The sequence below is a fragment of the Sciurus carolinensis genome, chromosome 16 (genome assembly GCF_902686445.1).
Source record: "Sciurus carolinensis chromosome 16, mSciCar1.2, whole genome shotgun sequence".
Lineage (NCBI taxonomy): Eukaryota > Metazoa > Chordata > Mammalia > Rodentia > Sciuridae > Sciurus > Sciurus carolinensis.
The window spans coordinates 57,495,692-57,515,794 of NC_062228.1; the positions used below are offsets into that span (position 1 = coordinate 57,495,692).

At 60.6% G+C, this 20,103-nt stretch overlaps 1 protein-coding gene across 1 annotated transcript; it reads right to left on the reverse strand.

Annotated features, from left to right (window-relative positions):
• Positions 1–860: 860 nt before the first annotated feature.
• On the reverse strand, positions 861–19,336 carry Lmtk3 (lemur tyrosine kinase 3). Its single transcript, XM_047527064.1, has 15 exons — positions 19,015–19,336; positions 17,971–18,104; positions 17,551–17,701; positions 16,992–17,068; positions 16,459–16,577; positions 13,433–13,520; positions 12,995–13,143; positions 12,367–12,451; positions 12,166–12,287; positions 11,882–12,031; positions 8,987–11,502; positions 6,169–6,575; positions 4,313–4,448; positions 4,074–4,211; positions 861–1,013 (listed from the first exon to the last, which is right to left on the reverse strand). Exons 1-15 carry the CDS (start codon positions 19,088–19,090, stop codon positions 997–999), a joined length of 4,365 nt encoding a protein of 1,454 aa, XP_047383020.1. The 5' UTR covers positions 19,091–19,336; the 3' UTR covers positions 861–996.
• Positions 19,337–20,103: the final 767 nt, after the last annotated feature.

The following is a 20,103-nucleotide window of genomic DNA, read 5'->3' on the forward strand; positions in this document are numbered from 1 at the left end:
AAGTAAAAAGGGCTGGGGGTGTGGGTCAGTGGTAAAATGGATTCAATCCCCAGTACCAAAACAGGTAAACTAAGGCAGAGCCACCGTGGGCAGGGCAGTTGACTGACTTGTGAGGACGGGCAGCAGTGATCTGAGAAGGCATCTGGATCACGGTGCAGTGTGGGCATCAGAGTCATTTCTGAGCCCCCGCCCACCTGCCCTGGCCCTGGGGCAGCTTCCGGCCCCTCCTGCTGGCCACCTGGCCGACCCTCGCCGATTCCTCGTGGCTTCTTGAATGATCGATGTATTGAGGCTGCAGCCAAAGTCGGGCACGGCTCAACCAGCCTCCCGCAGGGATGGAGGGAAGCGGAGGAGTCGCCCTCTGCACCGGCCTTGCTGCTGCTGGGAGCTCCGGTGTCCCACCTGCCCAAGGGGGGCCGTGAGGACGTGTCCTCTGCACAGCCCCGCCCCCCGTGTTCTCCCCTCCCCGCTTCCACCTCCCCAAGCACACACAGGCCCCACGTTCCTCCAAAAAGTTGTTTTTGTCTTTTTTAAATAATGTGAAAATGCCACGCGAAGGTTGGAACCAGAGGCCCCTCCAGGGGCCAGGCTGGGGAGGGGAAGGGAGGCGCGAGATGGGGGGTCCAGGTCCCCGAAGCCTGCGGCCCCTGCACGGGGCTGGGGATGGGCGAGGTGGGACCTTCGCTGTGCCCAGGGGCGCCAGGCCCAAAAGAGTTCAGTTCAGTTCCAAGAAAGGCGGCTCTCCAGGAAGGGGCGGGGGCTTCCTGCCTCATTTGGCACCGAGGGGGTCTGGGGGGTCAGGGGAGCCGTCCGGGGGGCTGGGGGGCGGGGGGCCAGGGCCTCCCGTTTGGCACATGGTGGGGGAGGGGGAGGGCCCAGCCTCAGGGGCCTCCCCGGAGTCGGCGTCTGCGGTGGTGGCAGTGGCTCCCTCATCCACAGAGGATTCTACTCTCAACCCCTCTTCTGGGGGTGCAGGGGGGTCAGGTCTTTGGGGAATCAGTTCTCCACGGGGCCTGAGGATGGAGAGAGAGGAAAGAGAAATGAAATTACAGGAGGTCAGCCTCATGGGCTCCGACTCAAAGTGAAAGCAAAACCAAGGCGGCCCCCACCATCTGTCCTGTCCCTTCTCTGTTCTCACCTGCCCCTCTGCCCATGTGCCAGCCAGTGCGTCCTCACTCTTCTCTAATGTTCTATTTAGAGAACTACCCCAGGGCCTTTGCATTTCCGGGTCCTGCTGCCCTGAAGGATCTTCCCACTTAGCTCAGGTCCCTGCACCACGTGCCCCTCAGAGGCCTTGCTCAACCATTTTGAATCAAGCAGTTACCCCCTTGGGTGTCACTCACTTCCCTCTGAATAATGTGTTTCACATTTCTCCCTCCAGGGCCACCCCAGACATGTAGAGGACCTTCCAGTCTCCCTGCTCCTCTCCAGTAAGCAGCTCAGTGAGGACAGGCACGGTGGTCACTGTCTCCAGCATCCAGCCAGTCATTACGTTCCCTTCTTTCCCATGGAAAACTCTCCCCAGGAGCCTCCCACCAGACTTTCCCACCACCAATCCTCTGGTCACTCCAAGCCACACAAAAGCTTGTCCAGCCCACAGATCCACATGACTAAGACCGGTGGGTGAAGGGTCTTGCCAAGGCTGCTGCCAGCTTCCAACACCCCACCCTGGACTGCTCCCCAGGGGCCCCACTCTCTCTCCTTACTGCCTGTCCCAGGGCCTCAGCTTTATGGGAAACACGGTCCTACACTCCTTTTCTTTGTTTGGTACTCAGAATTGAACCCAGGGGCACTTAACCACAAAGCTATGTCCTCAGCCCTTTTTAAATCTTTTTATTTTGAGACAGGGTCTCACTAAGTTGCTGAAGGCCTTGCTAAGTTGCTGCGGCTGGCTTTGAATTTATGATCCTCCTGCCTCAGCCTCCTGAGTTGCTGGGATTACAGGCCTGCGCCACTGTGCCCAGCCCTAAGTTCCTTTTCAAGAGTGGGGAGACCTGGGGACATGTGGCATCACTCGGCACCCAGGAAGTGTCTAAGTGGGCAGAGTGACGCTGAGCACAGAGGCGGTGCCTGTGGGCCCGCCATGGCCTGGGGCTCAGCAGCCTCCCAGCCCGTGCTGCACTGAGAATATATGTCAATTGTGTGCTGGGATTTGGGGTTTCGCACGACTGGGCCCTCCGTCTCGATTCCTGGTGACTAAAGGTGAGGTCACCCTCGCTGACTGGCCCTGCTGGCCTCAGCCCTGACTCATCATTTGGCTGGTGTCCCTGTGCCCTGGACCCACTCCACCTCTCCTCGTGGGGGCCCTGGGGGGGGTGTCAGGGAGGAAGTGACATTTGGGGTGAGGCCTGAAAATGCAGCCAATAAAGAGTCTGCCCCAGGCCTGTCCACTCTGCCCTTGACTCTGTCCTGCCCCTCTTCTCTGTCCCCATGGCCCCAGCTCACCAGCCTCTCTCCTGGATGCTTGCCTCCGCCTCTCCCTGCCACCCGGTTTCCACTCTTTCCCGTCTTTGGACCCCTCATGGCCCCAAAGGGTTTTCCTACACCCAGTGCTGGCCCAGCCCTCCCCTCCCTACAGCCCTCCATGGCTCCCTAGCGCCCCCAGGACTAGGTCCCAGCCCCTCAGTCCACACCAGACCCTCCAGGGTCTGCCCTGCCCCTCTCACCTCGGCCACGCTGTCCTCCCTTCTGTTCCAGGAACTGGCCAAGCTCTCTCTCCTGCCTCTGGCCCTTTCTGCAAGCTGTTCCCCTGCTCAGTGCCCTAGCATGCTGTCCCATCCCCAGCCCTTCAAGTCCCTGGCCAAGTGACACAGCTACTGGGAAGACAGAGCCCTTTTCTCTTGCCATTTGCTTTCTCAGTGATTCTGAGGCTGTGTTTGGGGGCACAGCCAGGCAGTCTCTTGGTTAGCCCTGAATCCCCCCAGACCGCACAGCCTGCACACAGTGGGCACTCACTCAGTAGACATCCACCCAGTTAACTGTGATGGCAGCTAATGGTTAGCGACCACTGCTACACAGTCAGGCTCCTGGCTTTATACACAGGACCAAACAACCTCAACAGTCTTAGGAGATGCTATTCATCATATCCACATTCTAGAGATGAAGAAGCTAAAGCTCAAGAGGGTAAGTGACTTGCCCTAAGTCATCCAGCCGAGAAATGGTGGGGCCAACTTTTGGAATCAGGCAAGATTTGGGGGAGTAGGAATGAACCCTTCCCTGAAAAGGCCCAGTTGCATCTTCCACGTTCTCAGCTGTGTTTGAATACAAGGCCACCCGTAGCCTGGGGTGTTCTCTGGATCGGCAGCAGAGGGCAGCAGAGAGCTCAGTCCAGCCCTGGTTCTGCCAGTGAGCCAGGTCGGTGCCCTTTCAGTGGCCTTGGCTTCCCGCAGTTACCGACTAAGGATGCCCGAATCTTTTCCCAGGATGTGAAGTGTGTGAAATGGCCCAGGAAAGGGACCTGACAAATGATGACTAGTGGGGAGGGCATGGACTCAGACCATCGGTGGGGGGTTTGAATCCCAGCCCCTCACTCCTTACTGTGCCTCAGTTTTCCCTTTTGTAGAATGGGGACAACACTAGAATTGACCCCATGAGATCACAGTGAGAACTAAATGGGTTAAATGCTGCATGCACAATGCAGGTCTATATGGCAGTTTGCTGCAGTCACAGCAGCAAGCTGCCATCACTGCAGTGGGACTCCCTGGCCACCTCCGCTGCTGCGGTCCTTACTAACCAGCTTGGAGCATGCTAGGTTCTTCTCTGCCTGCCTGATCAACATGCCTCTATTAAAGAAGATGGAAGAGATCCAGCAGGTGCCAGGCAGGAGTTGGAGCCAAGAAATGGGACAAAGATGGGCAATGTGTGTGTGTGAGTGATCTTCAGAGAAAGGAAATTTCAGGCTCAGGGAGGGGGCGTGGCTGCCCAAAACCGTCTGTCGGACTGTCTGGTTCCAGAGCTGAGTGGGTGTCAGTGGTGACTGAGAGGGATTAAGAGAGAGACTGAGACACAGGTAAATTCAGAGATGGGCCAGGTACGGGGAAACATGCGGACACAGACCCGCAGAAGCACTGTACCTGCGGGCCGGGCGTCGGGGGCCCGGGCGGGCGGCCCCGGGGTCTCCAGTGCAGGCGAGACGGAGAAGCGGGAGAAGCACAGGGGGGGGCCTGGTGGGGGGAGGAGGGGGAAATCCTCCGCCCACTCGAAACTGCCTCCTGGAGGGAGAGGAGAGACACCGCCAGGCCCTCGGACACTTGCGGGGGGCGCACTTGGGCTCCCGCCCGCCCCTCCCTCCACGCCCCGCCCCGCCCCTCACCAAAGCCGCTGTCGTTGCTGGGAAACCCATCTCCGGGGGTGGCGGGGTGGGGAGGCGTCGGAGGCGCTGGGGGCGTTGACGGGTCCGTGTCCCCCTCGGAGGGGCCCTGGACGCTCAGCTCGTTGGTTGGCGTCTCCTGGAGGCAGATGAAGGGACCCGAGAGGGGACGAGCCGTCACATCCCACCCACCGCATCCCTAATAAGCAACAAGCCCCGCTAATATTTCTGGCGCTTCAGCTATCCCGATTTATCATCACGGACTCGTACTCAGTGACGAGGTGGCCGGGACCCCCAATCTGCCTTCGAAGTCTCGGTAGCCCTTAGCTTCTACCTGGCCCAAGGTTCCTTACCTGCCTGCAGAGCCCTGCCCACAGCTAAACCCCGCCCAGGGCAAGTAGCCTCCGCAGGAAATCTCTCCTGCTTCTTATCGCTCTGCTTCCCCCGGTGCCCCTAACACAAAACCATCTCCGTAAGCTCCTCTCCATCTTCATAGGTCCCACCTATCTCCCAGATTTAGGTCGCAGGCGTCCAATTTTGTACCCCAGAACTACCCCAACCTGAACATATCCTGCTCCAGGAAGAGAGGATCCCTGAGTCCCTAAGCCCCGCCTTCAGAAGTGGCCCCAATTCAGCCCTCCAAGTTTCACCGCCCCACTGTTTTTTTCAGTGGGCTAGTTCTAGCTCTTGACCCTGTTCTCATCATCTTATGACCCAGGTTTATCCTCAGTCCATAAGCACCACCATCATGCCCTTCCTCTTTATCTTCTACATTATGCTCCCAGCCCCAGTTACTCCCCCACCCCCACCAGGGATTGAACCCAGGGTGGGTTTACCACTGAGTTGCATCCTCAAACCTTAAAATTTATTTATTTATTTATTTATTTTTATTTTGAGACAGATCTCGCTAAGTTGCTTGGGGCCTCGCTATGTCGCTGGGGCTAATCTTGAACTTGCGATGTTCCTGCCTCAGCCTCCCAAGCTACTGGGATTACAGACATTAGCCAACACGCCTGACTTCTCAGTTCATTTTAACATAACCCTCAACCCATCTCTCTCTGACCCCCCAGTCATTAGTTTCTCCCATTCCTGATCCCACCCCAAAATCTTAAGTCCCACCTGGTTAAGACCTGCCCCATCCTGACTCGGCCTAGTCGACAAATTCCTCCCCAAACCGCACTAGTCTCAGCCCCCACCATCCAGGCCACACCCTAATTTGCTCAACATTTTCTCCCTAGTCTCTCCAGGTTCCTCTACCAAGATCCGCTCCCATTCTGCAGGCCTCTCTTAGCTCTCCAGACACCTCCACACCACAGGTCTCCCCCTCAGTCCAGTTCCAACTCCCTCTCTAGGCTTGGTCCACCTCCCAACCCCTTTCCATTCCTGGCCAGTCTCTCAAGCGCCTTCCTACACTCCAGGCCGCGCCCACACTGACCCTCCTCGTTCCCGCCCCCTCAAATTGTGTCCCTTCTAGGTCACGCCCTCGAAGGCCCATCCCGCCCCACTCTAGATAGGCCTCCTTCCAGACTCCGCTCTGGCTGGTCCGCCCCCTCTAACCCCGCCCCAGTCGAGGTCGGCCTCCCTTCAGGCCGACTCCACCCCACCCCAGATCCCGCCCCATCCTCATGGTCCCACCCCATCGCTAGGTCTCATCCTGTCTTTCTAGACCTGCCCTAATCCTTGACCAGTCCCAGGCCCCGCCCCATCATCTAAGCCCCGCCCTCGACCTTCAGCCCCGCCTCGAGGCTTGGCCTCCCTTCAGGCCCCGCCCCGCCGGCCAGCCCCTTCCCACTAGAGGCTCCGCCTCCCTCCAGGCTGCAGACCCTGGCGACCCGTGCCCTTCGGGGCTACCCACCTACCTGGTCGAAGAGGTAGACGGTCACGTCCCCGTGGAAGGAGACCATCTTGCGTTTCCTCTCCAGCTCGCTGTCCTCGGATTCGTCGGCCCCGCGCGGAGACTTGAGCAGCCCCCGCAGCGGGCGGGCCGCGTCCGCGTCGGCGCTGCTCACCACGACGGGCACCGGGGCTGCCCGCGTCCTCCCGGAGCCCCGCTGCCCCGCCGCCGCGCCCGCCGCCTCCTCGTCCTCGTCCTCCTCCTCGTCCTCGTCCTCCCCGTCCTCCGCCGGCCCCGGCGCCCCCGCCCCGCCGGCCTCCCCGCCAGCCGCCCCGACGTCCGCGCCCTCCCACGGGGGCCGACGCGGGCCCGGCCCCGGGAACGGCGTGAGCGTGAGCGGCGGTAGCGCCAGGGAGAGCCGCGAGAGCTTGGCTGCGAGGGGAGAGAGCGGGTAAGCGCCTGTCCCGGGGACACTGAGGCAGGCCCTCCCACCTAGTGTGTCCTCAGGTAAGCCCTGAGCACAGTCCGGACCTCGGTCTTCCTGCCTCCACCGTGAACTGAAGGGCTGCACTGAGGCTGTCTCCATGCAGGGTGAGAAAGATCTTTACCCACTCCATTGCTTAATCTCCCCATGGCTCCCCAGTACCCAGAGCATCAAGCTCCAGCTTCTCCTCACAGCCAGTCAGGACAGAGTGCCCTGGCCAGGTTTAGCCCTCACCTCTGTCCCCAGTTTACTCTTAGTCCAGCCACATCCCCCCCCCGCCCCCCGCCCCCCGCCCCCCGCCGCACCTTCCTCACGGTCACGTGTGCCTTCTGCCTAGAAGTCCCTTTTATAGCTCAAGTCCTGCTCCTCCTCCAGCTCTGGGCTTTCGACCCTTCAGAGATCTCCCAAGAGGTCAGGCACAACTGCTGGGTCCCACACCTCAGGTCCCTCTCCCTCCCAGCAGATTTTCTCAGCATCAACTGTGTTTCTGTGGCATTGTGGTTAGTGTTTGCTGAGCCACAGGACAAACACTTGAGTGGGGCTCGTTCGTGGCACCTTCCCAGGCCCTGAGCACACAGAGGTACTCAGTCAATATTTGTGGGATTAATGAATGATGTCCCCTATTATTTGACAGTGAGCAAAGTACTTCCCCTCTCTGGCCCTTGATTGCCAAAGCTGGGTGTCTAAAAGTCCCTTCTCTAAGCCCCTTCTCTGTCCTAAGACTTCAGGTTCCTGGAGGAGGGCGCCTGGCTTTGAATTCCAAGTCTAACCTGCTCCCTCGCTGGTCTCCTTGGACAAGAAGGTCCACATCTCTGAGCCTCTGCCCATTGGCAAATGAGCAGGGGCCATTCATTCCTCCACAGATGAACTGTGTGCCAGGCCCTGAGGGTGGGGTGGGGTGGGGCAGTGCTGGGGATGGGGGGGTAGGGAGAAGGATGGATGTGGTCTGGGTTGTCTTGTTCCCCTCATCCACTCTATTCTAGTTTCACTGACCTTTTACAGTTCTCTAAACATGCCTGACTCGTGTCCTTCTTGATGTCCTCTACCTGGACACCTTTCCTTCAGATGCCCACCTGGCTCACTCCCTCCTTTCCTTTACAACTGTCCAGAAGTCACCTTATTGAGGTCTTTCATGACCAACCGTCTCAGGGTGATGCGGTGGGGAGAGCACTATCAGGGGCCATGGGTACCCAGGGAGAGGATGGAGCGTCAGCCCTTAGAAATCAGGAAGGCTTCCCAGGGAAAGAGAAATTTGGGTGGGGTCTTGAAGGGCTAACGAGAGTTCATTGGTGGAAAAAAGGAAGCCAGTTCCAGCTTCTCCTCACCCAGCAACCAAGCCCACCCCAGATCCTCTGAGGATCTCAGTTGCTAACCCTCAACATTTTCATGCTGCTCACAACCCCAAGAAAGTGGTAGTGTGTGACACCACAGGCCCTGAGGAAAGAAAGGCTGGTGGGCAGCCCCCTCCCTGACCCTTGCCCAAGGACCCACAGGTCACCCTTCCTTCAGTGCAGCTGGGAGGTGACCAGTGTAAAACAGGCCAGACCCTTAAAACTTCCACACCAGCATTGAAGGCATTCTGGCCTCCCAGAGACTGGTGACTGTCCCTCTATCCACATCCAGACGGGGCTGCTTATCTTTCCTGTTTATCTTCTCTTATGAAGCCCTGCATGTGGCAAAATGCTTCCAGTGTCCCACATGGGCACTCAGCACTCAGACGCTCCCTGCCCTGCAACTCAAAGTGCCCAGCAGGTGGGGCCTCAGTTCCTGAGATCCTGGCATGCCCAGAGACAGCTTAGCTTATTGGCATGTTTAAATCAGAGATCACAGGCCAGCAGCCTGGGGCCCCGACTGCCCGCCTTGGGATTGGTTAGCACCATTAATAGAGAGCCAGAGCTCTGGGTATCACCATTGGGCTTCCTGAGATGGCTTCTCCTCTAGACAAGACACTTACTCCCAACCCTCTTCCCTCCCCCAGCCCACTGCACCATGGCCCTAAATGTGTGGCCCTGTGGGCACCTGGCTTTGAGACCCCTGGTCTGACTGTACTGCACTGACAGCAGGCTGGGACTGAGTCCCCAGCACGGGGACGAGTGCTGTGGAACTCCTAACCCAACCCTCACAACCACACAATGAAGCAGGTGACACCTCTGCCATCTGTTCTTGGCAGATGAGGAAACTGAGGTGCAGAGCCATAAGAACATTTGCCCAAGATAGCCGTGAGCAAGGGAGTGAGCAGGGTGTGAGCCCAGCAGTGGCCCCAGGGTCGGGCCAGCCTGACCTGCCGCTCTTCCCCAGGAGCCCGCTGCACCACACACCCCAGCAGGAGCGGCCCCTGGGCTGCCCACAGCCTCCTCACCTTTGATCTGCTCGCTGTTCCCCTGAGGGGGTCCCAAGTCCAAGAACAGTCGTGGCATCTCGGGGCCCTTCCTCTCGGGCTTGGGGGGGTCCCCGTCTCCGCTGGGTTCCGTGTCTCCGACGGCCCTGCTGTCTGGGACCCCGAGTTCTCCCTCGGGGGCCACCTCCGGCCTGGATCTCTGGGGCGCTGGCTCCGGCCTCCTCAGCTGGGCCTCCAGTGGCGGTGGTGGCAGTGGCTGTGGCCTCGTGCTGTCTACCCATCCGGCCTTTGCGTCCACGCCGCTTCCGGGGCCGCCGCCTGGGGCCATCCCCATGCCCACTGGGGCTTGGCCCCCACTCCCGAGGTCCAGCCTCCCAGCCCCGGGGACTCTCAGCACCCCCCCAGTCCCGTGGGCTCTCCTCTCGGTCCCGGGTTCCAGTGTCCCGCTCTTGGGGGCTGGGCCAAGGGCGCCAGGGGCTGTCTCCAAGCCGTTCTGGGGCAAGGCCACCTCGCCGGGTGTGGGGGCTCTCTCCAGCGAGGTCTCTGGGGCTGGCTCCCCGATCGTGGGGACTGGAGCCCCACTCTCGGGCATCTTCTCCCAGGGCCCTGGGGCTCTCCAAGGCCCAGTCTCTGGTGGCCTCTCCATGTTCCTGGGGAACCTCAGGCCCCCATTCTCTGACACCTTCTCCTCGCTCTTTGGGGACACCAGTCCCCCATTCACCAGCAGCTTCTCCCCGTCCTCTGGGGACCTCGGCTCCCCATTCTCCAAGGCTTTCTCCTCCTTCTTTGGGGGTGTCAGCTCCCCATTCTCCAGCACTCTCTCTTCTCTCTCTGGGGACTCCAGGCTCCCATTCTCCGCCGCCTTCTCCTCGACGCCCGGGGCTCTCTGATCCCCGTTCTCCAACACTGTCACCCCGTTCACGGGGAGGCTCAGGTTTGGGGCTTTCTTCTCGCTGCCCAGGACTGTCAGGTCCCTGTTCAGGCCTGGGACTTTCTCTCTGTTCCCGGGGCCTCTCCCCGCCTTCCTGGGTCCTGTCTCCCGGGGTGTCACCCCCTTGTCCCCTAGGAGGTTCCTTGTCACATCCTCCCGCAGGGACATCAGCAGCTGCTCGGTGCTCACTTGAACTACGAAAGTCGGCTTCTCCTGGTTCCCTGGGGGTGGGTGGGGACCCGGGTCTGGGGGTGGCCGGGGCGCTCCTGGGTCGGGTGGCTCGGGGGGAGCCCGCGGCCGAGGGACCCCTTCCTCCTCGGCCGCCCCCCCACCTGGGAAGGCTCCCTCGGGGGAAAAAGGGGTCTCGGTCTCGTAGCCGCTGTCCCCCGGCTTGGGGCCCGGAGACGACAGGCCTGAGCCTGGACTGGCCACGGCCGACGGGGGGTCGGGGGACGCAGCCGGTTCCGTGGAGGCCCGGGGAGGTGGCGGTGGGGGGGGGGGAGCGGGAGGTGGCCCCCGCCCGGGGTACTGGGGTGCTGCGGCCCCCATAAGGGGGTCCAAAAACTCGGGGGGGGCTGAGGTGGGGGGGGCCAGGGGCAGGTCGGCCAGGGAACCCCGCTCTGCCCGCAGGGACGAGTCGTCCTCGGGGGGGTGGGGACAGCCAAGGGCAGGGTGGCCCCCCCAGCCAGCCACGGCGTCTCCCCGCTCCAGTGGCAGGCAGGAGCAGGCCCCCTCGCGGCTGCACAGAGGGCAGGGCAGGGGCCCCCGGCGGCTGGGGCCGCCCCCAAGGCTGCTGCTGTCCTCCCCAGGGGAGCTTCCCTCTTCCTCCTCCTCCTCCTCCTCGGCCCATGGGGCAGTCCCCCGCTCCCCCAGCACCTCGGCAGGGTCTCCTGCCAGGGTCTCCCCAGCGCCCCGGCCCTCGGGGTCCCAGCCACTCAGCAGGAAGCTGCCTGATGCTGAGGACTGGGCCGGGAAGGGCCGGGGCACAGGGAAGAGGGGGGACGCCCAGGTCTCGGACACCAGCTGGGGCACCTCGGAGGGGGCCTGAGGGGCCTGAGGGGCAGGCACACCTGGGTCCAGGGGGTCCCAGTCATTGGGGAAGAGGGGCTCCGGTGGGGAGCCATGCTCCTCCAGGCGGATGTAGTACTCGCTGCTCACTGAGGGGCTGCGGGCGCTGATGACCGGCAGCACACTGGGCGTGGACAGTGCCTCATAGAAAGGGTTGGAGGGGTTGGCATGGGGGGCCGGGGGTGCAGACGCCGGCTGCCAGGGAGGCGCCCCTCCGCCCCGGCCAGCGCCACGACGCGCCTTCTCCCACAGGCACTCAAGGTTGAGGCCCCGGCTGCTCTCGGTGACCGTGAGCACATCATCAGGGTCAGCCCCAGGGAAGCCATCCAGAAGGGGGAACGGAGAGGACAGGGTCCCTGGGCGGGGTGCACTGTGCGATGGTGGCCAGGGCCAGGGGAAGGGACCATCTCGGGGTGGGGGTGGAGGGGGTGGGGGCCTGGGGGGCCGCTCGGAGAGCAGGTACGTGAGCTGCAGCTGGAGTTCAGAGGCTGAGGGGCGCTGGGCAGGCGGCCGCCAGCAGGACTGCAGGATGTCATACCTGGAGGGGAAGAGACAGGCCAGTGTGAGCAGGGGGAACCCCCAAGAGGACAGAGGTCCAGAGAGAGGGCGTGAAGCCTTCAGGGGGGACAGGGTCCCAGAGAGAGTGGGACAGTGGAGTCAGTGTTGAGAAGGGGCTTAGGGCTGTGAGTCTGGGATCAGGGCAAGCAGGAGTCTTTCAGTTAGTGAAACTACAGTCCAAATCCCTCTGCCACTCCCTGCCTCAGTCTCCCCCCTCCAAGTGGCAGATGCTGGCAGAGGTGCTGAGGATGTCAGTTCTCCATTCTTGGGAGCAATGAGATTATAGGTGGTGGGGCTGAGACCATCCTGCAGTGGGATGGGCAAGGTCAGGGGCCCAAGAGTCAGGGCCTGGTTCTCACCAATAGTCGGCATAGGGCAGCTTGAGCCTGGGGCGGGCTAGCTTGACGTGCTGCTGGCGGACAACAAAGGCGAGGACCTCCTCGTCTGACAGGTGGCGGTAGGGCTGTGCTCCAAACTCAAACAGCTCCCACAGGGTCACCCCCAGGGACCTGTAGGGAGCAGAGGCGCAGAGGGCTCAGCCCGGGCCTGACCCTCAGCGGTCCTCCCGCAGCCGTCCTGTTTCCCCAAGGAAGGCATCCAGTCATCTTCCACCTTCCCTGCCCTCCGCGGCCAGACCCCTTACCAGATGTTGCTCTCTCGACTCTGGTCCACCACCATGAAGGTCCCATGCAGCTCCCCGAGGAGCTCGGGCGCCGCCCAGCGCAGAGGGATCCACAGGCGCTCCGGGGTCAGGTAGTAGTCCTCCTGGGGGGCGGGCCGGGACAGGGTCAGGCGGGTCAGGGCACCCCCACAGCGCCCCGCCCCGGCGGAGGGCCGCCCCCACCTTGTAGTTGCTGTGGGCCAGCCCGTAATCTCCGATGCGCACAGTGAGGTCAGAGGTCAGCAAGCAGTTGCGCAAGGCCAGGTCGCTGGGGGCGGGGCGAGACCAAGTGAGTGCAGGACCACGCCCACTAGCCCTCTGACTCCGCCCCTCGCTCCTGCCGGGTCTCCTCTCCGCCCTAGCTGCTCTGCCTCCTGGTACCTCCTCTCCCCTAACTCCTCCTTTTCCTTACCTGGTTCCTCCCCTCCTGGCCTCTCCCGTCCGGGGCTACCTTCTCTCCTAACTCCTCCCCTTTTGGCTCTTCCCGCCCCTCCTGGCTCCTGCCTCCCCTGGCTCCGCCCCCTTCTCTCCTTATCCCCTGTCGCCTCCCCATTCTTTTTTTTTTTTTTTTTTTTGGGGGGGGGTGCTGGGGATCGAACCCAAGGCCTTGTGCTTACAAGGCAAGCACTCTACCAACTGAGCTATCTCCCCAGCCCCTCCTCCCCATTCTTCTGTCCCCCATTTCTCCTCCCCAGCTCCCCTTTCTACTGTGCCTCCCGGGTTTCCCCACTTCGTGTCAACCACTCATGACGCCTCCCCTCCTTTAGCTCCTCTTCTGTGGCCCCTCCCAGCGGCCGCCTGGTCTGCTCACCTGTGCACGTAGTTGTGGGAGTGTAGGTGCGCCAGCCCTCGGGCGATCTCCAGGCCCATCCTCTGCAGTGTGCGCAGATCCCGAGGGGGCAGCTCGGGGGACAGGCCCTCGGGGGGCCGCTGGGCACGGAGGTAACGCTTCAGGTCTCCCTGGGCCGGAGACAGGAACAGGTCAGCACAGCAGCCCTTCACGGGCACAAACATATGCAGCTAGTCTGAAGCGAAGAAGGGGGCTAGGAAGCCCCTCCGAACCTCAGTTTCTCCTGCTTCTCGAGGGGAGTAACAACAGAACCGCCTCCCTTTGCTAGTTCAGGGTCGCCACACGCCCTGACACACTGACCACACTGGTGTCTCAGGATGATGCCAGAGGGCCGGGTCCTTGGGTGCCCCACCCCTCCCTCCTCCAGCTCCCAAGTCTGCCCCCCACCCCGACCCTTACCAGCTGACAGAACTCCATGATCAGGAGGAAGGGCAGCGTCTCCACACAGAGGCCCAGGCACTGGAGGACGTTGGGGTGCTGCAGGCTCCTGTGGGGGAGGTGGTGGTGAGGAGAGCAGCCCTCTTGTCCACCACAGCTCCCCAGCAGCACCCAACCTGGTCAACCTCTTGGGTCCATTTCCACACTCAGAGTCCCTCTGCCTTCCCTCACTGGCCCCCAAGTGACCCCTTCCTCCTCATCCCAGCCTCCATCCTGCCTGTCCCCATCTCCCAGCCCTGCCTCCAGTCCCCCCCCTTCAGTTCGTCCCTGACCTGCCATTTACCTGCTCACAGCGCTGGTGGCTTCCCAGCACCCTTGAGAGAGCCCTCTCTTTGGTGTCCTCTGCCCCTAGGGCTGGCCTGTCCCCTCTTCACCTGATGTACATCTTCCCAAACGTGGAGGCTGGTCTGCTTAGGCTCAGGCCTTCGCACTTATGATTCTGGAGAATGCCCTCCCTTCATCAGAGACCTGCCCTCGGGCCCAGCTTCCACGTGGCCTCCCCAGGGAGCATCCCTGCCCCCCTCAACCCTGTGCTGGGCCCAGTGCCCCTCCCCCGCCCTCACTGTCAGTTTGAATCCTAATTCCAACTTTCCCAAGGGTGTCTCAGCCCAGTCACTTCACCCCTCCCTGTCTGTACTCCTCTCCCTGTAAGGTGGGGGCTGTAATGGTCACTCCCTGGTTGTGGAGAGGAATTCCAGGGGATCAGAGGAGCGGGTCTCTGGGGAAGGGTCCTAGCCATTACTGCTGTTTTCACTTTCACATCTGAACCAATTGGCTGCGTTTTCGCCCTTGGTTCTAGCTGTGCTTCCAGGACAGCTGGTGCCCAGCCTTGGCATCCGCCGTCTCCTCTGCCTGGAACGCTTCCCTCAGTGCTATGCGTGGCTGGCACCTCCAGGTCAGCCCTGGTTCTCAGACACTCCCCTCCAAAGTAGCCCCTGTCTCTGTCACATACTGTCTCATTTCCTCATGGTGCTTATTCTCTGATTTTCTTCTTAAAATTTAGTTCTTTACTTCTTTTTGTGTCTCCTCCACTAGGTGTGGTGAGCTCCTCCAGGGCAAGCACATGGGGGCGGCTTGCTCACAGCTGTGAGCCCAGTGCACAGATTAATAGGTGCTCAATAAAAACGCGCTTGACAAAGGACTCGGCCCTCATGCAGGCCTGCAGCTGGGCCAGGATTACGCATTTCAGGCTTGCAGCCTGGGTCTGACCAGAGGCAGAAATATGGTGACTGCTCCCAAGGCCTGGTGGGAAGCAAGGGTCACCTGGGTGCTGTTGGGGCCAGAGCCCAGGCCCCAGCCGTCCACTACCTGCATTCTAAAAGTAGCTCTGTTTCCTGTAACCCCCGCCACCTTAGAGAATAATGCTTTCTGTCCAATTAGTTGAAGAATCATGTGACTATGTTCATGAAGCACCCACCATGTGCTGGGGCTTAGGAAATGGCCATCGCTGGGAGTTTTAGGATGACAGATAGAGGGAGGCTTAGATTCCTTGCACACCTACTAATCTGAGCCAAGGCCAGCCATTCCCATTGTCAAATCCTCCCAGCAATCCTGTAGGTTGATGGCCCATTTGGTCCAGAAGGAAACAGAGGCTCAGAGAGGTGAAGTGATTTATATGGGGTCACACACCTGGAAACACAGGAAAGTTGGGGTTTGAGCTCAGGTTTGTGGCTCGCTCAGTAAAAGTCTACTAAGACAATGGCATTTGTGCTCAGATGACAAGATGGGTCCTGGGCTGCCAGTGTAGACTTGTGCTTCCACGAAGGTGGAAAGTTCTGGACCTACATGGGGACCGTTGGCCACATGTAGCCACAGAACACTTGAAACGTGGTGAGTGCTGCTGGGAAGGTGAGTTTTCCTTTGATTTCACTGTATTTCGTTTAAATGTAAATGGCTATATTTGGCTAGTGGGTCTGGAGAGAGAGCGGTAATAAGCAAGCAGACAAAATAATGACCACTGAGATACGGGTGGTAAAGAAAGCTCCGGAGACGGACGGGGTGGACACCCCAGGGCGGTCCCTGTGTGGAGTGAGGGAAGGCCTCTGAGCTGAGACCTGAGAAGGGGAAGGGAGCCCCCAATTCAAAGTCGGGGTGCATGAACAACAGGTGATATTCTAGAGGCAGGGAAGAGCAGGTGCAAAGGCCCTGAAGCAGGAAAGGGGCTGCTGTGTGGGAGACTCAGTGACAAGGACAGGGTGGCTGGAGTGAGGGGGACGGTGGTGGAAGGGGCAGGGCAGACAGTGCAGGATCCGTGGGGTGTAGGGAAGAGTGACTTGACCTGTGGGCAGCAGGCCATCATGGGAAGTTCTGAAGCACGGGAGGGCCCAAGTCCAAGGTCTGTCTCTCAGGTGCACCCCACTCGACCGCTGTCCTCACAGGAGATCTCTGCATACACACCCTTTCCAGGACAGGAAACTCACTATCTCACAATGCAATTATCTGACAAATGTTTACCTGACCTCATCTGAGGAGCCCATAGAGGGGGCCAAAGAGGAGAGGCACAGAGTCTAACAGGGAAGGGAGGCAGGGGCAGAGCTGCTCAGTGGCTAGCATGCCCTCCCAGGACTGGTGGTCTGTGATTCTCTCTCTGTCCTTCCTTACCCACAGCAGGGGCCTTAGGAAGGGAACCACTGTCAAGTACCCAGCACTTAACACAGGTCATCTTACATCTTCCTCTCTGACATCTTCATGGAGATACATGGGCTTCCTGGCTCACTTGCCAGATGAAGATCCTGAGGTTCAGAGTGGAGAGGAGCTGGCCTCTAGCTAAACTTCATCATACTTCATATCCCCAACTCTATCCAAGGAAAACCCTGAGACTCTGGAGGAAAATCCTCAGGTCAGAGTTGCACAGCCAGGAAGTAGATGTGAGATCTGAACCCAGTGTGACCCTACATTGTGTTCCTTCCACTCCCACATGTAACCTCTCTGAGGTGCAAACCTAGACCCTGGGCCCCCAGGACCCCATCTGGAGAAGCCTCCCCTACCTGTAAGGCTGAGCTTCTGAGATGAACTTGCGCTGCTCCAGCGGCCCCGCGCTGGCCCGGAGCTCCTTCACCACCACCTGGGCGGGGGTGTAGTCCGAGAAGAGCTCTCCCAGGATCACCTGGCAGGGGCACTGGGGGTCAGCGGCTCCACGGCTCCCAACGCCCCCTCCTCTCCAACCCCCACTTCGTGTTCCCACGGTCCCCTACCCGATTCGGAGTGAGAGACTCACAGGCCCAAGGTCCGATGGACGCAGGGATAGATGGAAGGATGGACAGACGGACGGACTCGTGGAGAGCCGGGTGGCGAGGCAGAGTGGTCAATGGAGTGAGGAGGGAGGCGCTGACCGACAGATGCAGACGATGGGGCGGGAGGATGCAGGCGAGAGGTGGACAGAGGGGCAGGGGCAGGCTGGGGGGGCGGGGCGGGGAGGCGAGGGACAGATGAGAAGTGGTGAGAGCAGGGGGATGGACACAGAACGGAGGACAGGCTAAGGCTGTATGGACACCCTACCTCCCACCCCACCCCCACTCACCTTCCCAAACCAGCCACTCCCAATCTCTTGTAGGTAGCTGAGGTGCTGGCGGCTAAGACCCAGGGGGGTGGTCATGTCTGGAGAGGGAGGAAGAAGGGGAGACCTCTGAGCCTCTCTTCCCTCCCAGGTGCCACTGCCCCAACACTTAGTGGGGACTGGGGTCATAGGAGACACCAATCTCTTTTCATTGGCTATTTCTAACATTCCATGACAGGATCTCAGTTTCCTCATTGGCTGCCCACAAGATTCCACCGTCCAATCAGCCCTTTCCGTTGGCATCCCAAGCTCCAGTGACTTGATGTCAGCCTCCCATTGGCTGCCTCTGGGATTGAGATCTAGGCTGATCTCACCATTCAGTGCCCCACAAGAATCTGCAATTCCTGTTTTGGAGTAAGCACTGACTTCCACCAGGATGATCTCTCTCCCCACAGGCTCCTTCCAAGAATCTGGGCTCTCACCTCTGCCTTTCCAGTCTTAGTTTCCCTGAAGGGAAGACACTCAGGGCCTTCTGCCCTGTCCTCTGGGACCATGGGATCCTGGTCTGGGTGTGAGGCAGTACCTGAGTGTGAAGGCTGCGGAGCAGGCATTGGCAGGGAGACCTCAGCCAGCGGGAGAATGTAGACATCAGGCAGTGACTGTGATGAGGAGGTCTCCTCTGCTGGGGGAGTGTACTCCCCAGAGCAGTCCTCCCCTTCAGGGTTCTCAAACTCCTGTAGCCGGGAGAGGTGTGAAGAAGAATGCAGGGCTGAGAGATGCACCATAATCATTCTCCTACTGGTGTCTCCCAGCTTCTCTTAACAATCCACATCCCAGCCTAATTTCCAGCCCGATTCCCAGATCCCAGGGCTCCAGGTCTTGCCATAACTTTGGGCCAGGGTGGGCTGTTGGACTTCTGCCCCTTCTCCACCAGTCACCTGGTTTGAAGGGAAAGGCCTGGTTTGGACCTTCCTCCCCAAGTTGGTCCCTTCAGGCACCTCACCTTGAAACCGACATCGCCCCTTTTGCAGCACAGACAGGTGAGGAGGAGGAAGATGAAGGCCAGCAGACCCGAGCAGGAAATGAGGACCACGGCATAGGGAGGAGCCAGAGGGGCCCGGCCCAGGGCGAATCCATCTGTGGGCACAGGGCTGGGCTGGGGTCCCGGTCTCCAGCCTCTTGCCCCTGAACTCCATGCCCCTCCCATCCCGGCCAGTCTTGGACTACAACTCCCACGTTGCTCTGCAACCAGGGTCCCCCTTGGCAGAGGAGCCGGTTGACCCAGGGCATTGTGGGAATTGTAGTTTGAGGCCTTCCCAGGTGGTTGAGCTGGGGGTGGGGTCCTTCTTCTCGCCCCGAGCTGAGACCCCGACCGCATCCCCTCACCCCATACTTGGACGAATTCCAGTGAGGACTCAGGGAGGCAGCAGTAGTAGTGAGGCCTGGAATGCTCAGAATTTAAAATATGCTCCCACGGACAGTTTCATCTCCCCCCACCCCCCATTTACGGAAGAGGATGAACCCCAACTGCAGGCTGGTGGAAGATTCTTGCCCCAAGCCGAACAACCCCCGCCCCGGTCAAGGGGGCTGAGACCTGCCTCTTTTAAGGACGCTTGGAGTACAGACTTGTCCTCTATCCCCAACCCAAGCCCCTGAGAAGGGAACTCCGCAAGCCCCGGGTCTCCCCCAAAGCCAGAGACAGCCTCCGGTGCTGTGTCTACCTTCAAAATAGTATTCGTCCCCTCTGCCCCAATTCTCCCGGAGCCCCCGTCCTTCCCCAGCTCCCTGCACACACCCGCACACACACATGCGTGCACACATACACACATGTTGCCTAAACAGATCCCCCTCCCCACCCAGCCCCCAGCCTGCCTCCCAGGCCCTGTTGACAGAGACACCGTCCCCGCGGCGGCTCCAGGCCCAGTTTGGCTGCAGAGAGACGCGCACAGGTGATGCAGCCCGAGCCCCGCAGACAGGCCCCGGGCAGGCAGCGAGGCCGCGGTGGGGGTGGGGGCCGCTGGACAGACGGATGGCCGCACAGACTCACCGGGATGGGCCGGGGACGCCAGGCAGCCGGAGGCGGAGACGGCCGCGAGGAGGATGAGGGCGCCGGGGGCAGGCATCTTGTCGAGGATGGAAGGGAGGTGGAGGTGGTGGCGGCTGGGGAGGAGGGGGGGCGGGCCCTCAGCCCCCAGCCATGGGGACCCGCGCGACCCTGGCCTCCCCCCAGCCCAGGAGTCGGGCAGGAGACGCAGGACGGGGGAGGGAGGGGTTGCTTATTGACTCAGGTACCCCCCTCCCCCTCTTTGAAGGGACAGACAGATGAAGGGATGGAGAGGCGGACAGAGGAGAGGAGCTGGGGAGCCGGGGTTGCTGGGGTGGGGGGGGGAGAGGGTAAGATGGGGGGGCGAGACTGAGGGCCCCGCCCCCGAGGACAGCCAGGATTGGGGGAGCAGAGAGCCTGTCAGAGGAAGGGTGGGAGGAGGGAGGCTGGAGGGAGGATGGAGCGTTGTCATGGCAACTGGCTCCCGGTAGCATTGGCTGCCGGGAGGGAGGGGAGACAGGGGAGGGGGAGGGACAGATAGGGACCAGCAGACCCTTGGAGCGGGGAGCAGTGTCCACAGTGCCTGACCCTGACTCCACTGTGACACGCCACTGTCATGGACATGTTTGTTACACACTGAGATGCAGATGTCAAGCATACGCAGCCCACACACAGTGACACACGTTGCAGGAACCCTCTTGGACAAGTCTATCACATACAAAGGTGGACAGCCATCAACAGACGGGGACACGTACACGTCACACACAAAGACGCAGGGACAGGCCGCACTGGGAACACACAGGCAGGCCAGCCCCCGACACAGATGCACCCAGCCACGCAGGAACGTCAAAGCATCACAAAGACCCACACACGCCACAGACAAAGTAAAGCTCCAAATCCACAGACACGGGTGTCTCAGACAAAGATCCACAAGGACACCACAGTGACACAGTGAGGCTCATCGTCACGAATGCAGACATCCATACACCAATGGGCAACAAAGAGCACCCATAGACACAAGTACCACATATATACACATCGCACAGATATACACAGACGTTGCTTGCACAGAGACAGAAAAACATGTACCAC

Bases quoted from the DNA above. Each gene is read 5' to 3' on its own strand.
- Lmtk3 (XM_047527064.1), bottom strand. From the start codon at position 19,090: ATGCCTGCCCCCGGCGCCCTCATCCTCCTCGCGGCCGTCTCCGCCTCC. The intron at 13,521-16,458 runs GTAGGGGAGGCT...CCTCCCCCACAG, and splicing joins TCAGAAGCTCAGCCTTACAG to GAGCCTGCAGCACCCCAACG. The intron at 12,032-12,165 runs GTAAGGGGTCTG...TGCTCCCTACAG, and splicing joins AGTCGAGAGAGCAACATCTG to GTCCCTGGGGGTGACCCTGT.